Source organism: Salvelinus alpinus, chromosome 5, assembly GCF_045679555.1.
Source record: "Salvelinus alpinus chromosome 5, SLU_Salpinus.1, whole genome shotgun sequence".
Taxonomy (NCBI): domain Eukaryota; kingdom Metazoa; phylum Chordata; class Actinopteri; order Salmoniformes; family Salmonidae; genus Salvelinus; species Salvelinus alpinus.
In genome coordinates this window covers 85,418,946-85,442,703 of record NC_092090.1, presented here as the reverse complement: position 1 = coordinate 85,442,703, position 23,758 = coordinate 85,418,946, and the positions used below count along the sequence as shown (strand labels likewise).

The following is a 23,758-nucleotide window of genomic DNA, read 5'->3' as shown; positions in this document are numbered from 1 at the left end:
TATGCATCACAATCATAATTCAAGATATCTTTGTCATCATGAACTTTCATAAGAATCTGAACAATTATAGCTAGCCTACATACCAAATCTTTTAGATGTCATCTCCAAGCAAGTAATTAACCAAATCAGCCATGCAATTCAATACTCATCTTTTAAAACAAACTCTTTTAACCTAAATTGTTTTTATCTTAAAAAATGAAATAGAGGAACTAACAGTACAGATACACTACCGGTCAAAAGTTTTAGAACACCTACTCATTCAAGGGTTTTTCTTAATTTTTACTATTTTCTACATTGTGGAATAATAGTGAAGACATTAAAACTATGAAATAACACATATGGAATCATGTAGTAACCCAAAAAGTGTTAAACAAATCAAAATATGTTTTATATTTGAGATTCTTCAAATTGCCACCCTTTGCTTTGATAACAGCCTTTCCCACTCTTGGCATTTTCAACCAGCTTCAACCGTCTTGAAGGAGTTCCCACATATGCTGAGCACTTGTTGGCTGCTTTTCCTTCACTCTGCGGTCCGACTCATCCCAAAACATCTCAATTTGGTTAAGGTTGGGGGATTGTGGAGGCCAGGTCATCTGATGCAACACATCCTCCTCCATGCTTTACGGTGGGAAATACACATGCGGCGATCATCCTTTCACCCACACCGCATCTCACAAAGGCACGGTTGTTGGAATCAAACATCTCCAATTTGGACTCCAGACCAAAGGACAAATTTCCGCCAGTCTAATGTCCATTGCTCGTGTTTCTTGGCCCATGCAAGTCTCTTCTTCTTATTCGTGTCCTTTAGTAGTGGTTTATTTTCAGCAATTTGACCATGAAGGCCTGATTCACAGTCTCTTCTGAACAGTTGATGTTGAGATGTCTGTTACTTGTGTAACCCTCTTACCAGTCTCGAATTTGACTTTCACGATATTAACTTACGTAGAATATCTCAACAGCATGGGATGTTAGGTGAGAAGGACATCTCCAATAAGAATCCCTATTGTAAACTATCTAGGGTGATGACAAATAGGGTTTTAACTTCAGATGGAATGATTATAGATTTTTGTTTTTGTATAAGGATATACTTTCCCATGCATTAAATTAAATTGAAACAGTAAATGACTCCACCAAGGCAACATAAGGTTCAAGATGTGTATTATTACATTTTCAAAGCACCACATCAAAATAAATAGTAAATAATAAACCCCAATGAGTCGTGCACAACCCATGTCCAAATTGTTTCAAGCTTGCTTAACCCCGTTGGCGCGTTGGAGCTCAAAAAAATGATGACACACATAAAGTCCAGAAGCACCCCACCGTTGTGGTTACTCACTACTCGTAGATATTCCCTCAGTGAAGGATGGCAGTACCTTGCAGGTTTCCTCACAAGATCCACAGCGAGCACAGCTATCAATGCAGACAGTACTCTTTCGCAGTAACCGAAATCCCATGGGAACATGAACTCGTTAATCTTTCCCAAGCAATTCTCTCTCGGTGTCACACGATGCTAGGCTAACCTCAAGGCTGTCAAATACCTCCACGATGAGATGATAGCTTCAGTCTTTACTAAGTCTTAACAAAATTATAACAACTCTCTTATAAAATAAAATCTGTATTTCCCTTAAACTCGGTAGGTATGGGTTTTGTTCTATTTTTAACGTCTTTTATCATTTTTCTTCACCAACGGTCATAATGTAACGTCCATCCTTTTCTCAACGTCTCTCTCCCTCTTTTTCGTCCCAGCTTTTTCTCCCAACTTAAAAGTAAACCAACCTATTCACTTATACATTAAAGAATCAAATCAAATCAAGTTTATTTTATATAGCCCTTCGTACATCAGCTAATATCTCGAAGTGCTGTACAGAAACCCAGCCTAAAACCCCAAACAGCAAGCAATGCAGGTGTAGAAGCACGGTGGCTAGGAAAAACTCCCTAGAAAGGCCGAAACATTTCTTCAAAAGAAATGCATTAACAACATTACAATTCGGGAGCAATTCAATCACCTTTTAAATCTAATACCAATTAATTATAACAAATAACTCAATACTCGCTTCTAACAAGAATATTACACTTGAACCCTGTGAAGCATTTATTTGGTCTGCAATTTCAGAGGCTGGTAACTCTAATGAACTTATCCTCTGCAGCAGAGAGAACTCTGGGTCTTCCTTTCTTGTGGCGGTCCTCATGAGAGCTAGTTTCATCATAGCGATTGATGGTTTTTGCGACTGCACTTGAAAAATCTTTCAAAGTTCTTCATATTTTCTGTATTGACTGACCGTCATGTCTTAAAGTAATGATGGACTGTCGTTTCTCTTTGCTTATTTGAGCTGTTCTTGCCATAATATGGACTTGGTCTTTTACCAAATAGGGCTATCTTTATACTTTCGAGTGGCGCAGCGGTCAAAGGCACTGCATCTCAGGGCAGAGCCATCACTACAGTCCCTGGTTTGAATCCAGGCTGTATCACATCCGGCTGTGATTGGGGCGGCGCACAATTGGCCCAGCTTCGCCGGGGTGGGCTATCATTGTAGATAAGAATTTGTAATAAAAAATTCCCTATATTAGGTCAGTTAGGATCACCACTTTATTTTAAGAATGTGAATTGTCAAAAATAGTAGATTTCTTTCATCACATTCCCAGTGGGTCAGAAGTTTACATACACTCAATTAGTATTGGTAGCATTGCCTTTAAATTGTTTAACTTGGGTCAAACGTTTCAGGTAGCCTAACACAAGCTTCCCACAATAAGTTGAGTGAATTTTGGCCCATTTCTCCTGAGAGCGCTGGTGTAACTGAGTCAGGTTTGTAGGCCTCCTTGCTCGCACACGCTTTTTCAGTTCTGCCCACAAATCTTCTATAGGATTGAGGTCAGGGCTTTGTGATGGCCAATACCTTGACTTTGTTGTCCTTAAGCCATTTTGCCACAACTTTGGAAGTATGCTTGGGGTCATTGTCCATTTGGAAGATCCATTTGCGACCAAGCTTTAACTTCCTGACTGATGTTCTGAGATGTAGCTTCAATATATCCACATAATTTTCCTGCCTCATGATGCCATCTATTTTGTGAAGTGCACCAGTCCCTCCTGCAGCATAGCACCCCCACAACATGATGCAGCCACCTCCCTGCTTCACGGTTGGGATGGTGTTCTTCGGCTTGCAAGCCTTCCCCTTTTTCCTCCAAACATAACAATGATCATTATGGCCAAACAATCCTATTTTTGTTTCATCAGATCAGAGGACATTTCTCCAAAAAGTACAGTCTTTGTCCCCATGTGCAGTTGTAAACCGTAGTCTGGCTTTTTTATGGCGGTTTTGGAGCAGTGGCTTCTTCCTTGCTGAGCGGCCTTTCAGGTTATGTTGATATAGGACTCGTTTTACTGTGGATATAAATACTTTTGTACCTGTTTCCTCCAGCATCTTCACAAGGTCCTTTGCTGTTGTCTTGGGATTGATTTGCACTTTTCGCACCAAAGCACGTTCATCTCTAGGAGACAGAACGCGTCTTCTTCCTGAGCGGTATGACGGCTGCGTGGTCCCATGGTGTTTATACTTGCGTACTATTGTTTGTACAGATGAACGTGGTATCTTCAGGCGTTTGGAAATTTCTCCCAAGGATGAACCAGACTTGTGAAGGTCTACAATTTTTCTTCTTAGGTCTTGGCTGATTTTCTTTTGATTCTCCCATGATGTCAAGCAAAGAGGCACTGAGTTTGAAGGTAGGCCTTGAAACACATCCACAGGTACACCTCCAATTGACTCAAATTATGTCAATTAGCCTATCAGAAGCTTCTAAAGCCATGACATAATTTTCTGGAATTTTCCAAGCTGTTTAAAGGCACAGTCAACTTCTGTACGTAAACTTCTCACCCACTGGAATTGTGACAGTGAATTATAAGTGAAATAATCTGTCTGTAAACAATTGTTGGAAAAATGACTTGTGTCTTGCACAAAGTAGATGTCCTAACCAACTTGCAAAAACTGTAGTTTGTTAACAAGACATTTGTGGAGTGGTTGAAAAACTAGTTTTAATGACTCCAACCTAAGTGTATGTAAACTTCCGACTTCAACTGTATATATATTTATATACGTACGTGTGTGTGTGTATATATTTTATATAATATATATATTTTCTATGTAGGTTGCAAGATCGAATCCCCGAGCCGACAAGGTAAAAATCCCCTGAACAATACAGTTAACCCACTGTTCCTAGGCCGTCATTGAAATTAGGAATTTGTTCTTAACTGACTTACCTAGTTAAATAAATGTAAAATATATATATTTTAAATAATACCCCTACCATGTCACAACACAACTGATTGGCTCAAGCACATTAAGAAGGAAAGAAATTCCACAAATTAACTTTTAACAAGGCACACCTGTTAATTGAAATGCATTCCAAGTGACTACTTCATGATGCTGGTTAAGAGAATGCCATGAGTGTGCAAAGCTGTCATCAAGGCAAAGGGTGGCTACTTTGAAGAATCTAAAATATAGAATGTATTTTGATTTGTTTAACACGTTTTGGGTTACTACATGATTCCATATGTGTTATTTCACAGTTTTGATGTCTTCACTATTATTCTACAATGTAGAAAATAGTCATAAGAAAAACCCTTGAATTTGAGTTTATATTATTTTTACAGGGACAGTGCACATTAATCAACGTTTCAGTAAAAGTGCCGATTTTAGCCAGCCGACTAATTTTCAACCGCAGTCCCTGGGCAGGTTATTAAAAACAATTACAATATAGACAGTCATTGAGCAGTGAGCACACGCAGAGCAACATAGGACAAGCAAGACGTAGCATACAGACAGAGCAACATAGGACAAGCAAGACGTAACATACAGACAGAGCAACATAGGACAAGCAAGACATAGCATACAGACAGAGCAACATAGGACAAGCAAGACGTAGCATACAGACAGAGCAACATAGGACAAGCAAGACGTAGCATACAGACAGAGCAACATAGGACAAGCAAGACGTAGCATACAGACAGAGCAACATAGGACAAGCAAGACAACGCTACAGACAACAGACAACGTGGAAAGCGGCAATTCACAGCTAGGGATTATGTTCACAAATCTGATTGACCTTTAGCCATGTCTTCATGCATTTTGTGAAAGTGTGATATGTGGTGCAGTTATGTGTGTCTGATGGCAGTGTATTCCAGACATGGGAAGCTCTCACAGAGAAAGCGGATTTACTAAAGGTGCTTTTCCTTAAGGGAAATTTACAGTCACCTCTCATGGCAGACCTTGTGGATCTGCTGCCATATGTTTGGGTTTTCTGTTTAACAAAAGTACTGAGTGGAGGGGGAGCCAGGCCATTTAGGATCTTGAATACAAGACATGCGTCGGTGTATTGCACAAGATTTTCCCAACTCAGGAGCTCATGCTTTCTGACGATGTAACAGTGATGATGGCTATTGGGCTTCCTATCAAGCACTTTGAGAGCCTGTTTGTAAACAGACTGAATAGGTTTTAATGTTGTACAGCAAGCTTGGGCCCAACTAGTCAAGCAGTATGTTAAGTGGGGGAGTATCATATATTTGAAGTACAGTTTTGCTACCTCTGTAGTCAAACAATTTCGTATAAATCTGAAATTAGCTAGGGTGAACTTGGTTATTTTAATTAACTTTTTCACATGCTTTTTAAAAGAGAGGTTGGAATCAAGTATGATGCCAATGTTCTTAAAATCAGATACCACCTGGAGCTTAGTAGGTGTGTTCAAACTTTTGACTGGTACTGTATATATAAAATAATACATATATTTACAAAAAATAATAAAAAACAATATATAGAGATATCTATATGGGGGATTGGAAATGATATAGACAATTACATTAAAGCCACAATCTATCTGCAATAAAGCTGATCTACCCTCTAAAATATATATACAGTGTATATATATAATATACTGAACAAAAATATAAATGCAACATGCAACAATTTCAATTTTTTTACTGAGTTACAGTTCATATAAGGAAATCAGTCAGTAACAAAAACAAATCACTAAGCCCTAATCTATGGATTTCACATGACTGGGCAGGGGCACAGCCATGGGTTGGCTTGTGAGGTCATAGTCCCACCCACTTGGGAGCCAGGCCCACCCACTGAGGAGCCAGGCCCAGCAAATCAGAATTTGTTTTTTCTCCCACAAAAGGGCTTTATTACAGACAGAAATACTCCTCAGTTTCATCAGCTGTCTGGGCTGCTGGTCTCAGACGATCCCGCAGGTAAAGAAGCCAGATGTGGAGGTCCTGGGCTGGTATGGTTACACGTGGTCTGCGGTTGTGAGGCCAGTTGGAAGTACTACCAAATTCTCTAAAATGATGTTGGGGGCAGCTTATGGTAGAGAAATGAACATTCAATTCTCTGGCAACAGCTCTGGTGGACATTCCTGCAGTCAGGATGTCAATTGCATGCTCACTTCAAAACTTGAGACATCTGTGGCATTGTGGTGTTTGTCAAAAATGCACATTTAAGAGTGGCCTTATATTGTCCCCAGCACAAGGTACATCTGTGTAATGATCATGCTGTTTAATCAGCTTCTTGATATGCCACACCTGTCAGGTGGGTGGATTATCTTGGCAAATGATAAATGCTCACTAACAGGGATGTAAACAAATATGTTTTTCAGAGAAATAAGCTTTCTGTGCATATGGAACATTTTATTTCAGCTAATGAAACATGGGACCAACACTTTACATGTTGCTTTCATATTTTTGTTCAGTGTAACAATCAACCTTGTGATTAACTGAGATAGATGAGTGTACCTGGGATGTTTTTTTCCTGATGCTGAGCAAAGCAAGCAGTGGGACTCATTTCCCCCCACATGCACTTGAATTCGTTTCCCTGGCTGAGGGCATAATCAGCATGTCCCCCACCCCCGCCAGGCAACTGTGCCACGCAAGCTCTTCCATTCAGTTTTCTCTCTCTCCATCTCTCTCTCCTCCGGAAGCTCCGGCAGGGGAGCCAGACATTTGATTGACTGGTGGCCGAGTCGGCAGGACAGCTATTATTATAGTTTTTACCTTTGGCTGGGGGGGGGGGGGTCTGGCCTACAGCCCCTGCTTTGTGTGCCCAATAGTCAATTAGAGGTGGCGCACCGCCGGAGACGACAGGGATGCAGGGTTAATTGCAGAGGACCTAACAGCTGGCTCTATCAGGGCCCATTGTGCATTGCAGCAGTTGTCACGGCAATCGAGGACCGGCCTGTAATCGTTGACTAATCAGCCATGTGCCAGATGACACCTCCATTAGCACAAGGCAGGTATTGTTTAGCGTGCCGCCTCTGGCTCCTCCCTCCACCCCCTGGCCTGCGCTTCCTTTCACAGCCCTGCTTTTGTCTGGCGTTGGTAACAAGGGGGGGGGGGGGGATGTCATAGACCCTGATTCTATTTAGCCGAGGACCCAACAATAGGCACGGGTCAAGGGTGTCCCCTCGCAACAATGCTTTTTCAAATCTGTCAATTCCCGAATGGCAATACATTTAAGCAAGTAAAACTTTTTCCAAAGTAAGTGATTCGGGCATGAGGGATTGGAAGGCCATTCTAGCCATTAATTATTAACTTGAATAGCTCCATAACAATGAGGTGGAAAGGGCAAAGCGTTGCTTGCTCGCTCCGTGGAGGGAGGGAGGACAGATTGAATATGCAACAGCATGGTGGAAATGGAAAAAAGTAGATTAGGATGGCTTGGCCTAAAAGTATTGTGGTTTATAGGGTGACGGGGCTGCAGCGGCTAATGTCCTCTGTGGCCCTCAATGGTGCTGACAGCTCATGCACATTTAACAGCAGCGACTCGTCTCTGGAGAACAGGTTAACGCCGGTGAACCTGGTGGATGTTGCACTGTGGCTGACCCTGTGTTTTCTTTCATCTTTCTCTCCCCCTACCTACCTACAAATCAGCTCCTGTTGTATTTTCCCTAACCCTCTCGTCCTCACAGCCTCTTTTGATTTGGTTATAGCTAATGCATGTTATGTGTTCATCATTCTGTGAAGACATAATTGCAAACATCCCAACCACCTAGTATTTTACCCTCTTTTTTTTAAACAAGGACATTTCCTTTGGCTTTGTTGGTGTAGGATAAAAGAGGGGATAGATGGATGTGTAAAGTAAGCACCACATTGATACTGGCTTGTGCCTGAGAGTGAGAAAATACCAGATGCTCTGATTTGATGTGTGACTCGTTGGCTTCTCATAATAACTAGAAATATCCCCAACCTGCTCCTGATTTTAGAACGTTTGGAGCTCTAATAAATGGAAGCAAGGAAGGAGAGGATTTCATCCAGTTCTTTCTGGCTTATTCCTGTGAATATTCAATTAAGCCACTAATTAGAATGCCAAGCAGTTTTATGCTGCTCTGAATTTGATACTGCACTCTCTCTGACTCCGCGTCTCTCTCCTTTCCTCCTATCTTTCTTCCCTCCCTCTCTCCTTCCATCCCTCCCTCCCTTTGCCTCCAACTAACCTAACTCCACGCTCTCCTGCTCACTCCGTCTGCCACTGCTTCTTGTGATCAACACAATTTGACCCCTCACTTAGAAGTGCACCGAATTTAAGGGATTTGTTTAGTCTAATCCCATTCCCAGTTCTCTTTATTGCTGTATCGTACCCAGTGGACCTCATCATACCCAGTGGACCCCACCCCCCACCCCATCCTTCCTTCCCTCCTCCCACCTTGCCTCCTACATCCTTCCCTCCTCCACCCCCACACACAGAAAATTAGTTAATCAGAATTCAGAGTACCGCTGTCTGATTAAAGGAGTGTTAATTGAGTGTTCAGGATTGGGCAACACACACACACACACACACACACACACACACACACACACACACACACACACACACACACACACACACACACACACACACACCACCCCCAAAGACGGCACAGGGCACTCCAAGGACGATGCCCTTGGTGAGCTCCATGTCACCAAAACCAATGGAAGAACAGTTACAGCCACTTTGTGTTTCTGCGTTGTGTTATTAAAGGCACTGTTGAGAAAGGCCCTCTGCTGTTCAGTCCTGTTCTCTTCAATTCCATCTCACCATGCTGTAGTTTATCCCTAGCTCTGCCATCTCTCTCTCGCTCTCTCAGTAGTGGTACACACAGACACTAGTGGTGTGCTGGTCAGAGATATTTTTTTCTTCTCTGTTCGTCTCTGTTTCTTTCGTTTAGGGCCCGGGGAGTAAATGCAAAAACAAACATTGGTACCTGAATGGCCTTACTGAAGAGCTCAGTGACTTTTAACGTGGTACCGTAATGTCTGCCCTGGTAGACCCGCCCCGGTCAACTGTAAGAGCTGTTATTGTGAAGGGGAAACGTCTAGGAGCAACAACGGCTCAGCCCCGAAGTGGTAGGCAAAACAAGCTCACGAAACGGGACCACCGAGTGCTGAAGCGCGTAGCACGTAACAATCTGTCCTTTGTTTTTACACTCACTACCGATTTCCAAACTGCCTCTAGAAACAATATCAGCACAAGAACTGTTTGTCGGGAGCTTCATGAAATGGGTTTCCATGTCCGAGCAACCGCACACAAGCCTAAGATCACCATGTGCAATGCCAAACGTTGGCTGGAGTGGTGTAAAGCTCGCCGCCATTGGACTCTGGAGCAGTGGAAACGCGTTCTCTGGAGTGATGACTCACACTTCACCATTTGGAAGTCCGACGGACAAATCTGGGTTTGGCGGACGCCAGGAGAACGCTACCATAGTGCCAACTGTAAAGTTTGGTGTGGGAGGAATAATGGTCTGGGGCTGTTTTCATTGTTAGGCCCCTTAATTCCAGTGAAGGGAACTCTTAATGATACAGCATACAATGACATTCTAGATGATTCTGTGCTCCCAACTTTGTGGCAACAGTTCGGGAAGGCCCTTTCCTGTTTCAGCTTGACAATGCCCCCATGCACAAAGTGAGATCCATACAGAAATGGTTTGTTGATCTGTGTGGAAGACCTTGACTAGCTTGCACAGAGCCCTGACCTCAACCCCATCGAACACCTTTGGGATGAATTGGAACGCCGACTGCGAGCCAGGTCTAATCGCCCAACATCAGTGTCCGACCTCACTAATGCTCTTGTGGCTGAATGGAAGCAATTCCCTGCAGCAATGTTCCAACATCTAGTGGAAAGTCTTCCCAGAAGAGTGGAGGCTGTTATAGCAGCAAAGGGGGGACCAACTCCATATTAATGCCCTTGATTTTGGAATGAGATGTTCGAGCAGGTGTCCACATACTTCTGATCATGTAGTGTACCTAACTGCGCATTTGCATTCTCTGATGATGCTGAAGGAAAGAAATCATGTTTCTCCACAAAAAATGTAGCCTGCATTTGGTGTACAATTTTACTGCAAGGCTATGTGAGAGGTTATAGACCTACAGTTAGTTTTCAGATTTCAGTTTCCATTTAACCCATCTGCACAGTAGGCTACAGTTCACTGATGTGCCATAGGCCTATTTAAAGTCCCCGTCTTGTGACTGTCGATTTGTATAGCGTCTCACAACCATCACACATAACACACACTGCTATCATCCACTCTCCATTTCGCTGCTTTTCTATTATTGAATTAAACTCCGACATTGTCCTTTTTGACTCGTGGATCGACTAACTTTTTCTGCCTGTTCTCAAAAGCATTTGATAATTGGGGTGTAGGCTATTTGGCTAGCGTACAGTTATAGGCCCTAAAGATTAGGCTTATGCACTAATGCCAGATAGCCTAAAATAATGAAGGGAAAAACCTCAGATAAAATGTGCTATGTACACAAACATCTGCCACAATAATCACATTACTTGTATTTTTTAAACAAGCTCCTTATAAACTGCACAAGCATCCGAAACACTGTTGTTTTGACAAGTAGCTATAAATCACTGATATCGATTAGGGGGGGAATCAGGTTGTACGTGATGTTGAAACGAACACAACAAAAAAAAAAAACATATGTATAAGTGTGGGTTGGACACCAAGAGATTGTTGCTGAAGGGAGGACTTCCCATCTGAAGGTAAGTGCTAGGACATCTCAGGAGAGACCGAGCGTGCACCCACTTTTGCCCTCAGAACAGCCTCAGTTTGTCGGGCATGGACTCTACAAGGTGTCAAAAGTGTTCCACAGGGATGCTGGCCCATGTTCACTCCAATGCTTCCCACAGTTGTGTGAAGTTTGCTGGATGTCCTTTGGGTTGGTTGACCATTCTTGATACACATGGGAAACAATCCATGTCACAATTGTCTGAAGGCTTGAAAATCCTTCTTTAACCTGTCTCCTCTGCTTCCTCCCCTTCATCAACACTGATTTTAAGTTAATTTAGCAAGTAACATCAATAAGGGATTACCACTTTCACCTGGTCAGTCTATGCCATGGAAAGAGTAGGTGGTCTTGTGTAAATTGGATTTTAAGGTATTGTTTTCTCTTTATTCAACCTGCCCGTCACCCACACAATATTTAATGACCCTAAACCCGCCCACCCTGTGGATATAACCATGGGGACTGCGGGCAACCCGTGAATCAATCAAATAAATGTATTTTTAAAGCCCTTTTTACATCAGCAGATACACTAACATACACTAACATACACACACATTGCCTCTCTTACTCGGGTGCTTGGCACTAATGAGCGATGGCATTTAGAGATGTGCCCGCTCTGACACATGGGCATTGTGTGCCAGGCGCTGGGTGGTTAAGGGCGAAGGTCAGCCCGTTAATTGCCTCCCTGCCATCTCCTCACCCTGGCGTGGGAGCCCAGCCCAGCTCTCACCACCACTAGCTGCACCCGGCAATGCCACTTCTCTTCACTTCAGGTAGTTTAATCTTGTGGTATCGGGGTTGGATAGTCATTGAAGTGATGGTTTGGAGAGTGGTAGTCGTAGCATTTTGCTATAAAGCCGTGTTGGTCTTTCCTGTATTTCTTCTGTTCTGTGACGCTGTTTCAGATGTACACGTGAGAGTGCCGGTCGTCGCCTCATGCCTCGTTCTGAAGAAGAGAAAAAAGTGTATTCTTCCATCCCCAGGGGAAGTAATTAATCCGTACAGGGCTGTCAGGTGTTGAAATGAAGCGAGTGTGAAGCATTTAGCCCAGGAGGCATTGCAGGCTGTCGCCCGCCCAGGCACCTGTTGTCGTCCCTGCCCTACATTTCAGTAGAGAGCAGGATGCTCCAGTGATGGCAAGTGAAACACACAATCACAGCTGGAGCTCGTGTGTGTGTGTGTGTGTGTGTGTGTGTGTGTGTGTGTGTGTGTGTGTGTGCAGGAAACCCCTAGCCCTGTGGGGAGGCAGTAGGGGGAGGATGCAGTGGGTAGGTGCCTCAGAGGGTGTTTATCAGCCAGTACCATCTGTACTCTGCTGCTCAGCACTGTGATCTACTGCAGCCAGAGCCAATAAGTCCCGCAAAGCTGCAGATCTGGCCTGAACACCGCCAGGCAGTGTCCTTTCTCCATGGCCTTAGTTTACTTATCCTGACATACTGCTCCTCCTGGGAGAAGACCGATGAAGAGACCCTGGCCATGCACATCAAACACCACATCAAAGTGTTTGTGAGCGTGTGTGTGTGTGTACGAGCGTGTTTGTGCACAAATGAGAGGGGAGAGAGAAACAGAGAAATCGAGAGAATGGGAGAATGACGTAGAGAATTGTGTGTGTCACAAACTCTGCAACAAAGAAATTATTGTAGGCAATTAGAATCAGAAAGAGCACAGACACTAATTTACCACCTCCATTCTTCTACCCCTCCTCATTCTTCTACTCCACCTCCTGCTCCTCATCCTTCTACTCCACCTCCTGCTCCTCATCCTTCTACTCCTCCTTCTATTCCTCATCTTTCTACTCCTCATCCTTCTACTCCTCTGCCTTTGTGGGGCTGAGAGAGGTTCTGCCTGTTGACAAACAACGGGTGAGAGAGGGAGTAGTGGGGCGTTTCTCTGTGGCCAGCCTGATCTCATAGAATGAGGTTTCTGCAGGAGGGAAAAAGACGGCACAGCAGTCAGGTGTGGAAAATATGGACTCGGTCACCAGAAAGAAATGGGAATTAGCCACCTTAAAAAAATAAAATAAAATCCTGGCTCTTTCTGGCAAGTTTTTTTTATTGTATTTTTTCTCATGTGGCAGTAATTAGGAGAAATTATGGGAGTGCGAGGGGCGGCACAGGTCATTGATATGCCAAAGCTGAGTATCTCTCCTCATTTAAACCATGTGATGATCAAAGATGTTTTTTTAATCCTGTGTTGTAAAGAAGATCAGAAAAAAACTGCCACCGTACCATTAGCGTGTTTTTTTTCTCTTTAGAGCAAATGAAATAAGTGCCTGTGGGAACATCAAAGCATGGTGCCACCACTGCTGTCACCAGGGAGGGTTGTGTCCCAGTCAGGCAGCCCCGGTCCTGCTACCCACTGATCTGGATGCCTATGGTCCTTTATGTACAAGTCCAGATTCGGACATGTACAGTGTCCTTGTAATCTGTACGGTGTCTGTATTAGGACATATGTACAGTGTCCTTATCAGGAAACTCGGACATCTTTGGTGTTAGTCATACACCTGCAACTTAATATTAAGGTGTTCTTAATGTTTTGTACACTGTGTATGACAGTTCCATCTCATTACATTGTGATCAGTTAATTTACAGCCATAAACATAGGATTGTGTTTTTTTTAATCCATTGTCTCTTGTCTTATTTAGGACCAATTGTGATGCTGGAGTCTGATATATCTGTCATTGACTATTGAAAAGGTTGTGATATATAGGCCTAATATATTTGTCTTGAACCATCAATGTTTTACTTCGACATACAGCATTTAATAGGCTCCTCTTGTAGTCGGAGCAAAGGGACTGCGCTTAAAAAGCATCTTCCATTTGGCATTGAAAATTCACAGACAATAATACTATGCCCTCCCCCCTGCTTTTTAACTCCCACTTTATTTCCTTTATGATATGGATCTTGCAGATTGAATAATTTTCCTAGTTGAAGGCCCATTGCATTGTAGAAATGAACTCTCCATGGTATCAGTAATGGGAGCGGAGAAATTAGAGTTGTGACTGCTTAGCTATGGAGTCTCTTTAACATGACTTTGTGATAGGAAATTATATGGAGTAAGTCCCGCTCACACATCCCCTACCCTCGACACTCCTCAGGTTTCCAAAACATTCGTTGACTGATTCTTTGGCTTCTCATTTTGGTGCTTTTTTTGGTTAGCTTTTGCATAAAAATCACATTTTTGAAGAGGTTGTGTGTCATTGGTGGCAGTTGATTTATCGTTGGTCAATTTAGTTATTTTCCCTGACGCCACTTTTTGTCGGACGTAGTTAATTAGCCATGAAATTGTCTGAATAATGTCGTTTGAATCTAATATCGCCATGGTACACCGCCCCAAACACTGACACGTTTTATTTTTTGTATGGACATTTTGCTGCCTGCCACCTCTACTCACGTCGGTTAAACTCTTCCTACCTGAGTAAAGGCCAATCAAAGTATTTTGTGTGAGCGGACTCCAACATTGTGGAATTTCATTTTGGGGGTTGGAATGGCTGCAGGTACTTCAGGTAGCATAGCCCCACTACAACCACTAGTTTCAGTTGTGCGTGACACATGAGCTTGGTTATGAGAGTGTAATTCTGGTACCAGGCAGAATATCTAGCTAGTGTTACTCCCATAGAGATGTGTACGTATATGACTATATTAATGTGTTCAAATTCAATCTGTGGTTACTCCCCTATACTACAACTTAGATCTAAACGTTACAATTCAGAGATTCCCAGCAGTAGTTTATCAGCAGTCGTCACAGTTCTCTCTAGTTATTCAACATGGTCTCATTAAAATATATTTAAAAATTGTGAACCATTGTAGTTATACTTGTGGTGATGTATTAGTTTGATGTTCCCTGTGGTGACGTATTAGTTTGATGTTCCCTGTGGTGACGTATTAGTTTGATGTTCCCTGTGGTGATGTATTACTTGGTCACATGTTGGTTAGCTCTGTCCCTTGTTCTCACTCCAGTGTCTCTCTCTTTGTCTTGCAGGTGAGCTGGTGGTTCCCATGCATTCTCCCCGCTACCCCAGTGTGACTGAGCTGGATGCCTACGCCCAGAAGATGCAGAGCAGCCCGCTGTCCATCAAGATCTTCCCCACCAACATCAGGGTCCCCCAGCACAAGCACCTTAACCGGACTGTGAATGGCTTTGACACCACAGGTAGCCAGCGCTACAGCCCCTACCCACACCTCCACACCGGCGGCTACACAGGACTCCTGGCCATTGTCAATGCCTCCTCACCCTCCCCCTTCGGCCCCACTAAGGGCATCATCAAGAACTCGGAAGGCAGACGGACTAAGCTCTCCCCGGCCCAAATAGCTGTGGCCCCGTACCCGCCCCCTAGCAGTAGCACTTTAGCCAATGGCCACGGCCAGATGGTGTACCACACGGGGTCCTCGAAGCCCCCTGAAGCCCCTGCCCTCTCCCGCTCGGTGCCCCCTAACGTCACTGTGGCCGGCTCTATGATCCCCGTGACAGGGGGGCGAGGCCTGGCCCAGCCCCTTTCCCAGTCCAATCTTCCCTCCATCCAGAGCATCATCTATCAGATAAACCAGCACTGCCAGGCCCAGGCTCTGCAGCAAGTGTGCCAGGGGGCCACCTCCTCCACTGCACCTTCCACCAACCCCAGCCCCTCCAAGCAGGGTGCGGGGGGTGTCATGGGCATCTCCTCTGGCTCCTCAGGGGGCGGCTATGTGGGCAGCATTGCGCCCCAGCCTAACCTGGTGTACACAGGAGCGGGGCTGCCGCTGGCGGCCCACAGTGGCGAGGCCATGAAGGCCGGGGTGTACTCGGACAGTATGGACTACATCCTGTGGCAGAAACAGCAGCAGCAACAACAACAGGCTGTGCTTCGCATGTACAGTGGGGGCAGTGGGGGAGGAGGGGCCATCAGTAAGTCCCCTGAAAGCTGTGGTGCCCCGGGGGGAGGGGGGATTATGGCCAAGGCCCAGGTGTTGTCGTCGTCGTCCTCCTCCTCCTCCAGACCCTACCACCCGACGGGGGGCGTTGGCAGCGGGGGGTGCCTGGACAAGGTCAGCTCCTCCCCTCTGAACTGCATGGGGATGCATGGCAACTTCTCTGTGGGCCAGTACTTTGCCCCGCCCTGGAACAGCGTGCTGGTCACCCCTGACAGTGACTGTTACAACCCCCACCAGGAGCTCCTGAGGACCACCACAGGAGGACCAGCTACGGGGGGCCACAGGGAGATGGGCTACCACCACCACCCCCACCACCATCACCACTACCCCGCCATGGACAGCGGGAGTGGGGGAGGCCTGTGCTGCAGCCTGCCCAGTAAGAGCCAGCTGTGCAACACATCGGTGCTGAGCAGCAGCCTGCAGTCTCTGGAGTACCTGGTCAACGACATCCACCCGCCCTGCATTAAAGAGCAGATGCTGGGCAAAGGCTACGAGACTGTGTCGGTGCCAAGGCTGTTGGACCACCAGCATGCCCACATCCGCCTCCCGATTTACAGATAGAGTGGGGGATAAGAGCGCGAGTGCCAGAGCTCAAGAATTAATGAATGATGCGAAATCTGGATTAAAGGTGAGGGACAGAGAAGATCTTGACTTCCTGGGGATGTACAAGTCTGTTGAGACTGGCACTGCTTGAAGCAGCTCGGGGGCTCCAGGGAGGGAAGCGATGGCGTTAGACTGGATCCTGTGTTGGATGACAGGCTGGGGGGGTTCTCCCTCTTAGCCCAGTGGTTATTTATCAGTGGGGGAGAAAATGGATTTCAGTGGTTTTGGTTTTTAGAAGATTCTCCAGATGTTCCGTGGTTTAGTTTGCCAACTGGAATTTGGGGCTGTTTTTTTTTCTTGTTTTGTTGTTGAGTTGACCAAACTTTTTCCTGAGAATCATAGCTTGATATGAAGTGCATACAGCCACCTCTGTTCCCCCATCCAAATAGAAAGCCAGTGGGGTGCTGTAGTCACATAGAAGGACCCAAAGGGCCAAGGTGTAGGGCTGCTTTCTAAACTCCAAAAGAATAGGCACACACATACAAACACACACACACATACATTTGCATGCACGCACGCACACAAACACACACACAAACACGCACGCACGCACACAAACACGCACACAAACACGCACGCACACAAACACGCACGCACACAAGAACAAAAGCGCGCACGCACACAAGGACACAAGCACGCACGCACACAAGCACGCACGCACACAAGCACGCACGCACACAAGCACTCACGCACACAAGCACGCACACAAGCACGCACACAAGCACGCACACAAGCACGCACACAAGCACACGCACGCACGCACACACACAAACACAAGCACACACGCACGCACGCACACACACAAACACGCACACACAAGCACGCACGCACGCACACAAACACGCACACACAAGCACGCACGCACACAAGCACGCACGCACACAAACACGCACGCACGCACACAAACACGCACGCACACAAACACGCACGCACGCACACAAACACGCACGCACGCACACAAACACGCACGCACACAAACACACAAACACTCACGCACACAAACACTCACGCACACAAACACTCACGCACACAAACACGCTCACGCACACAAACACGCACGCACGCACACAAACACGCACGCACACAAACACGCACGCACGCACGCACACAAACACGCACACAAGCACGCACGCACACAAGCACGCACGCACACACAAGCACGCACGCACACACAAGCACGCACACAAGCACACACAAGCACGCACACAAGCACACACAAGCACACACGCACACAAACACGCACGCACACAAACAAACACGCACGCACACAAACACGCACGCACGCACACAAACACGCACGCACGCACACACACACGCACGCACACAAACACGCACGCACACACACACGCACGCACACAAACACACACGCACACAAACACACACGCACGCACACAAACACGCACGCACACAAACACGCACGCACACAAACACGCACGCACGCACGCATGCACACAAACACGCACGCACAAACACGCACGCACACAAGCACGCACACAAACACGCACACAGACACGCACGCACACAAACACGCACGCACGCACACAAACACGCACGCACACACAAACACACGCACACAAACACGCACGCACACAAACACGCACGCACGCACGCACACAAACACGCACGCACGCACACAAACACGCACGCACGCACACAAACACGCACGCACGCACACAAACACGCACGCACGCACACAAACACGCACGCACGCACACAAACACGCACGCACGCACACAAACACGCACGCACGCAAACACAAACACGCACGCAAACACAAACACGCAAGCACGCAAGCACACACAAACACGCAAGCACACACAAACACGCAAGCACACACAAACACGCAAGCACACACAAACACGCAAGCACACACAAACACGTACGCACGCACACAAACACGCACACACGCACGCACAAACACGCACGCAAGCAAGCAAACAAACAAACAAACAAACAAACAACAACAACAACCACGCACACAAACAAACAAACAAACACGCACGCACGCACGCATGCAAACAACCACGCAAACAAACACGCAAACAAACAAACAAGCATGCAAACACGCACGCAAACAAACACGCAAACAAACAAACAAGCATGCAAACACGCACGCAAACAAACACGCAAACAAACAAACAAACAAGCACACAAATGCACACATACGCAAACACACACACACACGCATGCACACACGCACACACACACACACACACAAACGCACACACACACAAACGCATACACACCTATATGCATACACAATATACTAAGAAGAAAAATAAAAACATGGAATCAGTACTTTGGTATGATGTGCAAGAATCACAATATTGAATGAAAAATATATTACAATATTAGTAATTATTGTTATAATTGATACTATAAATTGCACTGCTTGGAGTTTAAAAACATTGTTAACTTTGGAGGTTGGAAATGGGTAGTTTGGATATGATATGTTGAAGAAACTTAAACTTGAAACTACTTTTGTTGTTTTCTATATTTGTGGGTATATTATATGCATTGGCTGCTATGGGGGAAAGTGTCTCAACGCTTTTTATTGTTTCATGTGGGGTTTATTGGTTTATTTTGTTATTCCTCCTCAAACTGACGTGCAGTTTCTGATGTTCTGGTGTAAGGCATAGTGGCTGGCCAGAGTGCTCTCTTCTCTAACCAACACTGGAATCTACAGTATATCTTCAAAACAAAACATTTTGCAAAAAAAAAGATTAGAAAAATGTCACTATTGAAGATTATGATTGAGAGGTTGTCCACTATGACCTCGTGTGTGTTAGTTTATTTTTGTCCCCTAGACCTCCCCCCCCCAACAAAGAAACCCCCAGTTTAGGAATCTGAAAATGAGGCTGAATCAGCTTTTTCCTATGAGAGGGCTTTTTACTTAATTCAGCTATAATGCTATTCCTCTCTTGCCTAACTTTTATAAGTAAGTATGGTAGAAGTGGGATATCCCTTTCACTTTTGGGACGTATCATATAGAAGGAGTGTGAGCCGGGACCAAGGGAGTCTGTCCAGGGTACACCGATGTGCCCCATACCCCGAAAAACAAGAACAAAGTGAAACAATCATGCCCTGTCCTCTCAGGTGATGTGAGGTGAGACACGGTTCACTGCTTTTTCCTAGTACGTTTCAGCCCATGGTTGAGATGAGTTGAGCCCGGGTCATTCATTGACTTCAGGATTCAGAACATTTAAATATTTATTATGTCTATGAGTTTCCCTTGAATGTGCTGCACTTAAATTACTGAGATGTCTAATGCCTTTTGGGACTCGAGTGAACCCGAGAAAAAAGACAAATAGGATCAGTGCAGCAGTGAAGCAGTCCTCTGGTCCCAAATTAGCATTTCCTTTGTCAGTCAAATTTCACTGGTAAATTGAATTTATTAACTGGAGAGAGAGCTGGGCTTTGTCACGGGAAAATGCTGGCAACAGTGGAGATTTATAAAGTGCAATTATTATGACTGTATTAACGTTTCTCTGAGCTTACACCAAAAAATGTAAACTACAGTTGTGAATACATTCCCAATGTTCCCCAATCCCCATCCTTTTCTGTTTTCAGGTGTAAAATAAATCTAATTTGAGAATATATTCAGAAGCCAAATCTTGGCTGTGAGAATTGTCATTATTTTTCTATTGTCCTAAAAAAAAGAGAGAAAATTATCTCAAGTCAAATATCCACATGATTCTGGAGATGCTTGTGTTTCTGGCGAGTCATGGTGTGGCTATATCTAAGGTTTGTGTGTGTGAAATGTGTGTTAAAAAGGCTTCATACATGCTTTTGAGGTCATTACAGAAGCCAAACTAACCTTTGCATAAGGAATTGCTCTTTTAAATTTGCCACGTGTTCTCAAATGGCCTAGTATGAGTTGCGTCCATTGTTCACATACACTGAAAAATAACAATTATCGACCTACAGTCTTTGTATCTTCGAATTTGAAGATATTCCAACACTGTATCCCTAGATTTACTAGAGCCACAAAAAGGAGACCACTAACAGCACCTCAACGCATCAGCAAACGTAATTTACGTTTTCCCCTCAACCCGCTTTTTAATCAGAATCATGAGTCTTAATGAATATGCTAATGTTTGTGGAAGTCCTTGGAAGGCTGACGAAGCAAAGCTCTTAGACCAAAGAGTACCTGGACTTGCACTAGTAGTTTAAGTAAGCCTCCTTAAAGGCCCAATGCAGCAGTTTTTATCTCAATATCAAATCATTTCGGGGTAACAATTTAATTACCTTACTGTGATTGATTGTTTTCAATTAAAATGGTCAAAAAGAAACAAACATTTCTCGAGCAGGAAGAACTGAACTGAAAGTTTTCAGTTTGAGCTGAAAATTTGCTGTTATTGGCAGAGCGGTTTAGAACGCTCTCTTATTGGTGTATTAACTAATTTACCACATGGTGATGTCCCCATGGATGGCCAAAACTCCATCCCACCAAACAGCTCTTAAACTAAAAGGCCATTTATAATTTTCACAATTTCACAGTATTATTCCAACATCATAGTTTGGAAATGTATATAAAACACAGGCAAATCATGTTTTTGACTACACTGGGCCTTTAACATTCCATAGTAAAATATTTTAATGTTGTTTCAACAGCTTAGTACCCCCGCCACAGTTCTGTTTCTGGCATCGTTTTATTCAGTCTTGTCTAAATATTTTGACAGATTTACAGAAGATGCATCAGATCCCAAATCCCCTTCCCTTTGACTTCTGCACCCATGCATTAAACCATGTCACATGATGTTGGAGGAGGGCTAGTGAGACTTGTGTGGAGCAGTTGGTGTCAGCATTTTCCACAAGGAAACGTTAGTGGTGATGGGCCTCCCATCTAATGAGAGTATTGGATAACGCCTGGGTGACGAACTGTGGGAGTGGGATGAATTTGCCCACAGGATTGTAATGCACTATATCCTGTTTTTCAGAGAGCAAGGGGATTTTCTTGAAGAGAAGAATCGATTAAACCCTTTAACTATATTGTATTATATCCCTTATCCCATTAGGTATTTCTTCTCATGTTTTTATTTTTTTTGAAAATGACAAAATACCATCAAATCTACATTTTTCTCCTTATTAGAAAATTGAAAGGATATTTTAGAAATAAACATCTGAACTGTGAGCTCATGCCCTCTGCCCTTCGACTTCACTGTGGCAGACACTCAAGCTGACCACATGAGCCCCTGGGGACTTGGCATGCTGACGGATTGTCTTTCTTCTTTTGGTCGTATCTGTCAGATTGTTGTCACCACAAACGGAACGTCTCAGAGCACCCTTCCAGACGGGTATCTCTTCATGCAGGGCATGTCATCTTCTGTCTGTCCCTTTTGGGACGTTATTGTTGTGCGTTGAAACGCAGATTGTCAATGTGCTTTTGAAACAGTGGACGTGCAGGACTTTACTCCTCAGCTCTCTTCCTCTCTCCTGACTCCACACAGACTTAAATTGAGGCTTATATTATATTATAGCCAAATTCAAAGCTCTGCACTCCACAATGGGCACTATCCTCTCAAACTAGTCCTGTAGACGGTTGATTTATTATGTAATGTCCATTTGCAACACTGCTTTTCAGAGTTGTACTAGTCATTATCTGAGGATAGAGAATAATACTGTGTTTGAGTTAAACTATTCCATAAAGAAAGTGTCATCGTTCCATTCATCTATAAAAATCGGGACCATTGACCCTTGGTCAATAAAGGCGATTGTTTTAGATTGTTAGCATTCAGTAATACTATTACAATGTATCTCTCGTGCTTCATTGGGTGGGATAGGAGGCTTTATTTTGTGGTCACACACAGCCTCCAAACCGTCTGTCCCTCTGTCCCAGACTCTGGATAAAGGGGGGTTACTGTTGATGTAATATACCTTACCCTCTGTCTACTTAGAACAATGGATGCTCAGCCTATATTAGGATAATGGAATTACATTTTCAATAAGACTTGTGGGCGTCCATCCATGGGTCCATCCGTGCAGGGCCTCTCTCAGCTGCAGAGGCAAAGTGCCATATGGCATGTCATTATGGAAGCCCTCCCTCCCTTCCTCGCCCTCATCCAGGGCCAATAGAGTTCACCAGTGCTTAAACAAACCCAATGTTAGGAGGACTGAAGGGATGGGGCAGTATAAGGGGGGTGGGAGTCACTGAAACACAGCCAATGCAGCGTCGTCTCAGAGGGCCTTCCTCTTCCACAACACCCTGGGCTCCGAGGCAGCGAAGGCTCTTTTGAAAGATGGCCTACTGTTTTTGATGATTGGGGGAGGATTTGTTTTATGTTGGATTATGCATGGATGTGGCTGTATGTGCCCAGGTCCTAGCTGGCTGAGGGGCCCTGCCTGCTCTCTGTGACAGATCTCACAAACAGAGAGAGATGGAGAGGCAGTGGGGGTCAGAGCAAGCCCCTGAAGCATTTAGTAATCAGGATAATTGCCACGTTGCGGCTGCTGCTGGTTTCAGCCTCACAGCCGGTGACTGTTCTCCCATATTCACATAGGCTATGTTTTGAGAAACAGTAGTGTGTGCCTCTGGGAGTGTTATGATGCACACTGGTTACTCACATCAAACCCTTCTGCCAATCTATCAAGATCTCTGGCCAGGATTCCAACAAATCACACTACACCAATATCACACTGTCTTTTCACTGGTAAATGCTGCAGATGTCGGCTGAAGCATAAAATTACCTTTATTAGTCAAGTGCAGTGGGATGTCGGTGCAGTTTGTTTGTATCCCGGCCTAGCACAGTCTTCAGTGAGGGGTATTGAAAGGTTTCCATTTGTATGAAGCACAAATGGTATGTTCTTGTTTATCACCTGCCAGTTGTTCCTGGAAGGGCAGAGGTCAGTGGATATATAACAACCGCCTACTCTTTTACTACAGAGAGAATGACCTCCACGACCTTTTTGCTATCTAACTGTGGCCAATGGATATGGAGAAAAGTTAATCTCACAGAATGTCTATTGATGCATTCCCCCAGTGCTCTGCATCTCAGGCATCTGAAGGGCACTGTGACACTGGCAGAGGGAAGATACTAAGTGTGAGGCCAATGGGGGAGAGGTAAAGAGGGATTGACTGTGATAGACAGGCTGTTAAGATCTCTCAGTAAACCCCCCCAGCCCCCGCCCCCTGGCTTCAAGTCCATGGCGTCTTTTCACCTTGTGTACATGCCTGTGGCCATAGAACTACTGCAGATATGAACAGGGGATAGGG

General features: G+C 44.8%; 1 protein-coding gene across 2 annotated transcripts in view; it reads left to right on the top strand.

Moving 5' to 3' along the window:
* Nucleotides 1-20,144, top strand: part of LOC139577114 (protein FAM222A-like) — a 64,717-nt gene extending 44,573 nt beyond the window's left edge. For both annotated transcript variants that reach the window (XM_071403944.1, XM_071403943.1), the window contains one exon: nucleotides 15,014-20,144. In XM_071403944.1, coding sequence (XP_071260045.1) covers nucleotides 15,031-16,503 — 1,473 coding nt within the window. In that variant the 5' untranslated portion in view covers nucleotides 15,014-15,030 and the 3' untranslated portion in view covers nucleotides 16,504-20,144. The remainder of the gene's footprint in view (nucleotides 1-15,013) is intronic.
* Nucleotides 20,145-23,758: the final 3,614 nt, after the last annotated feature.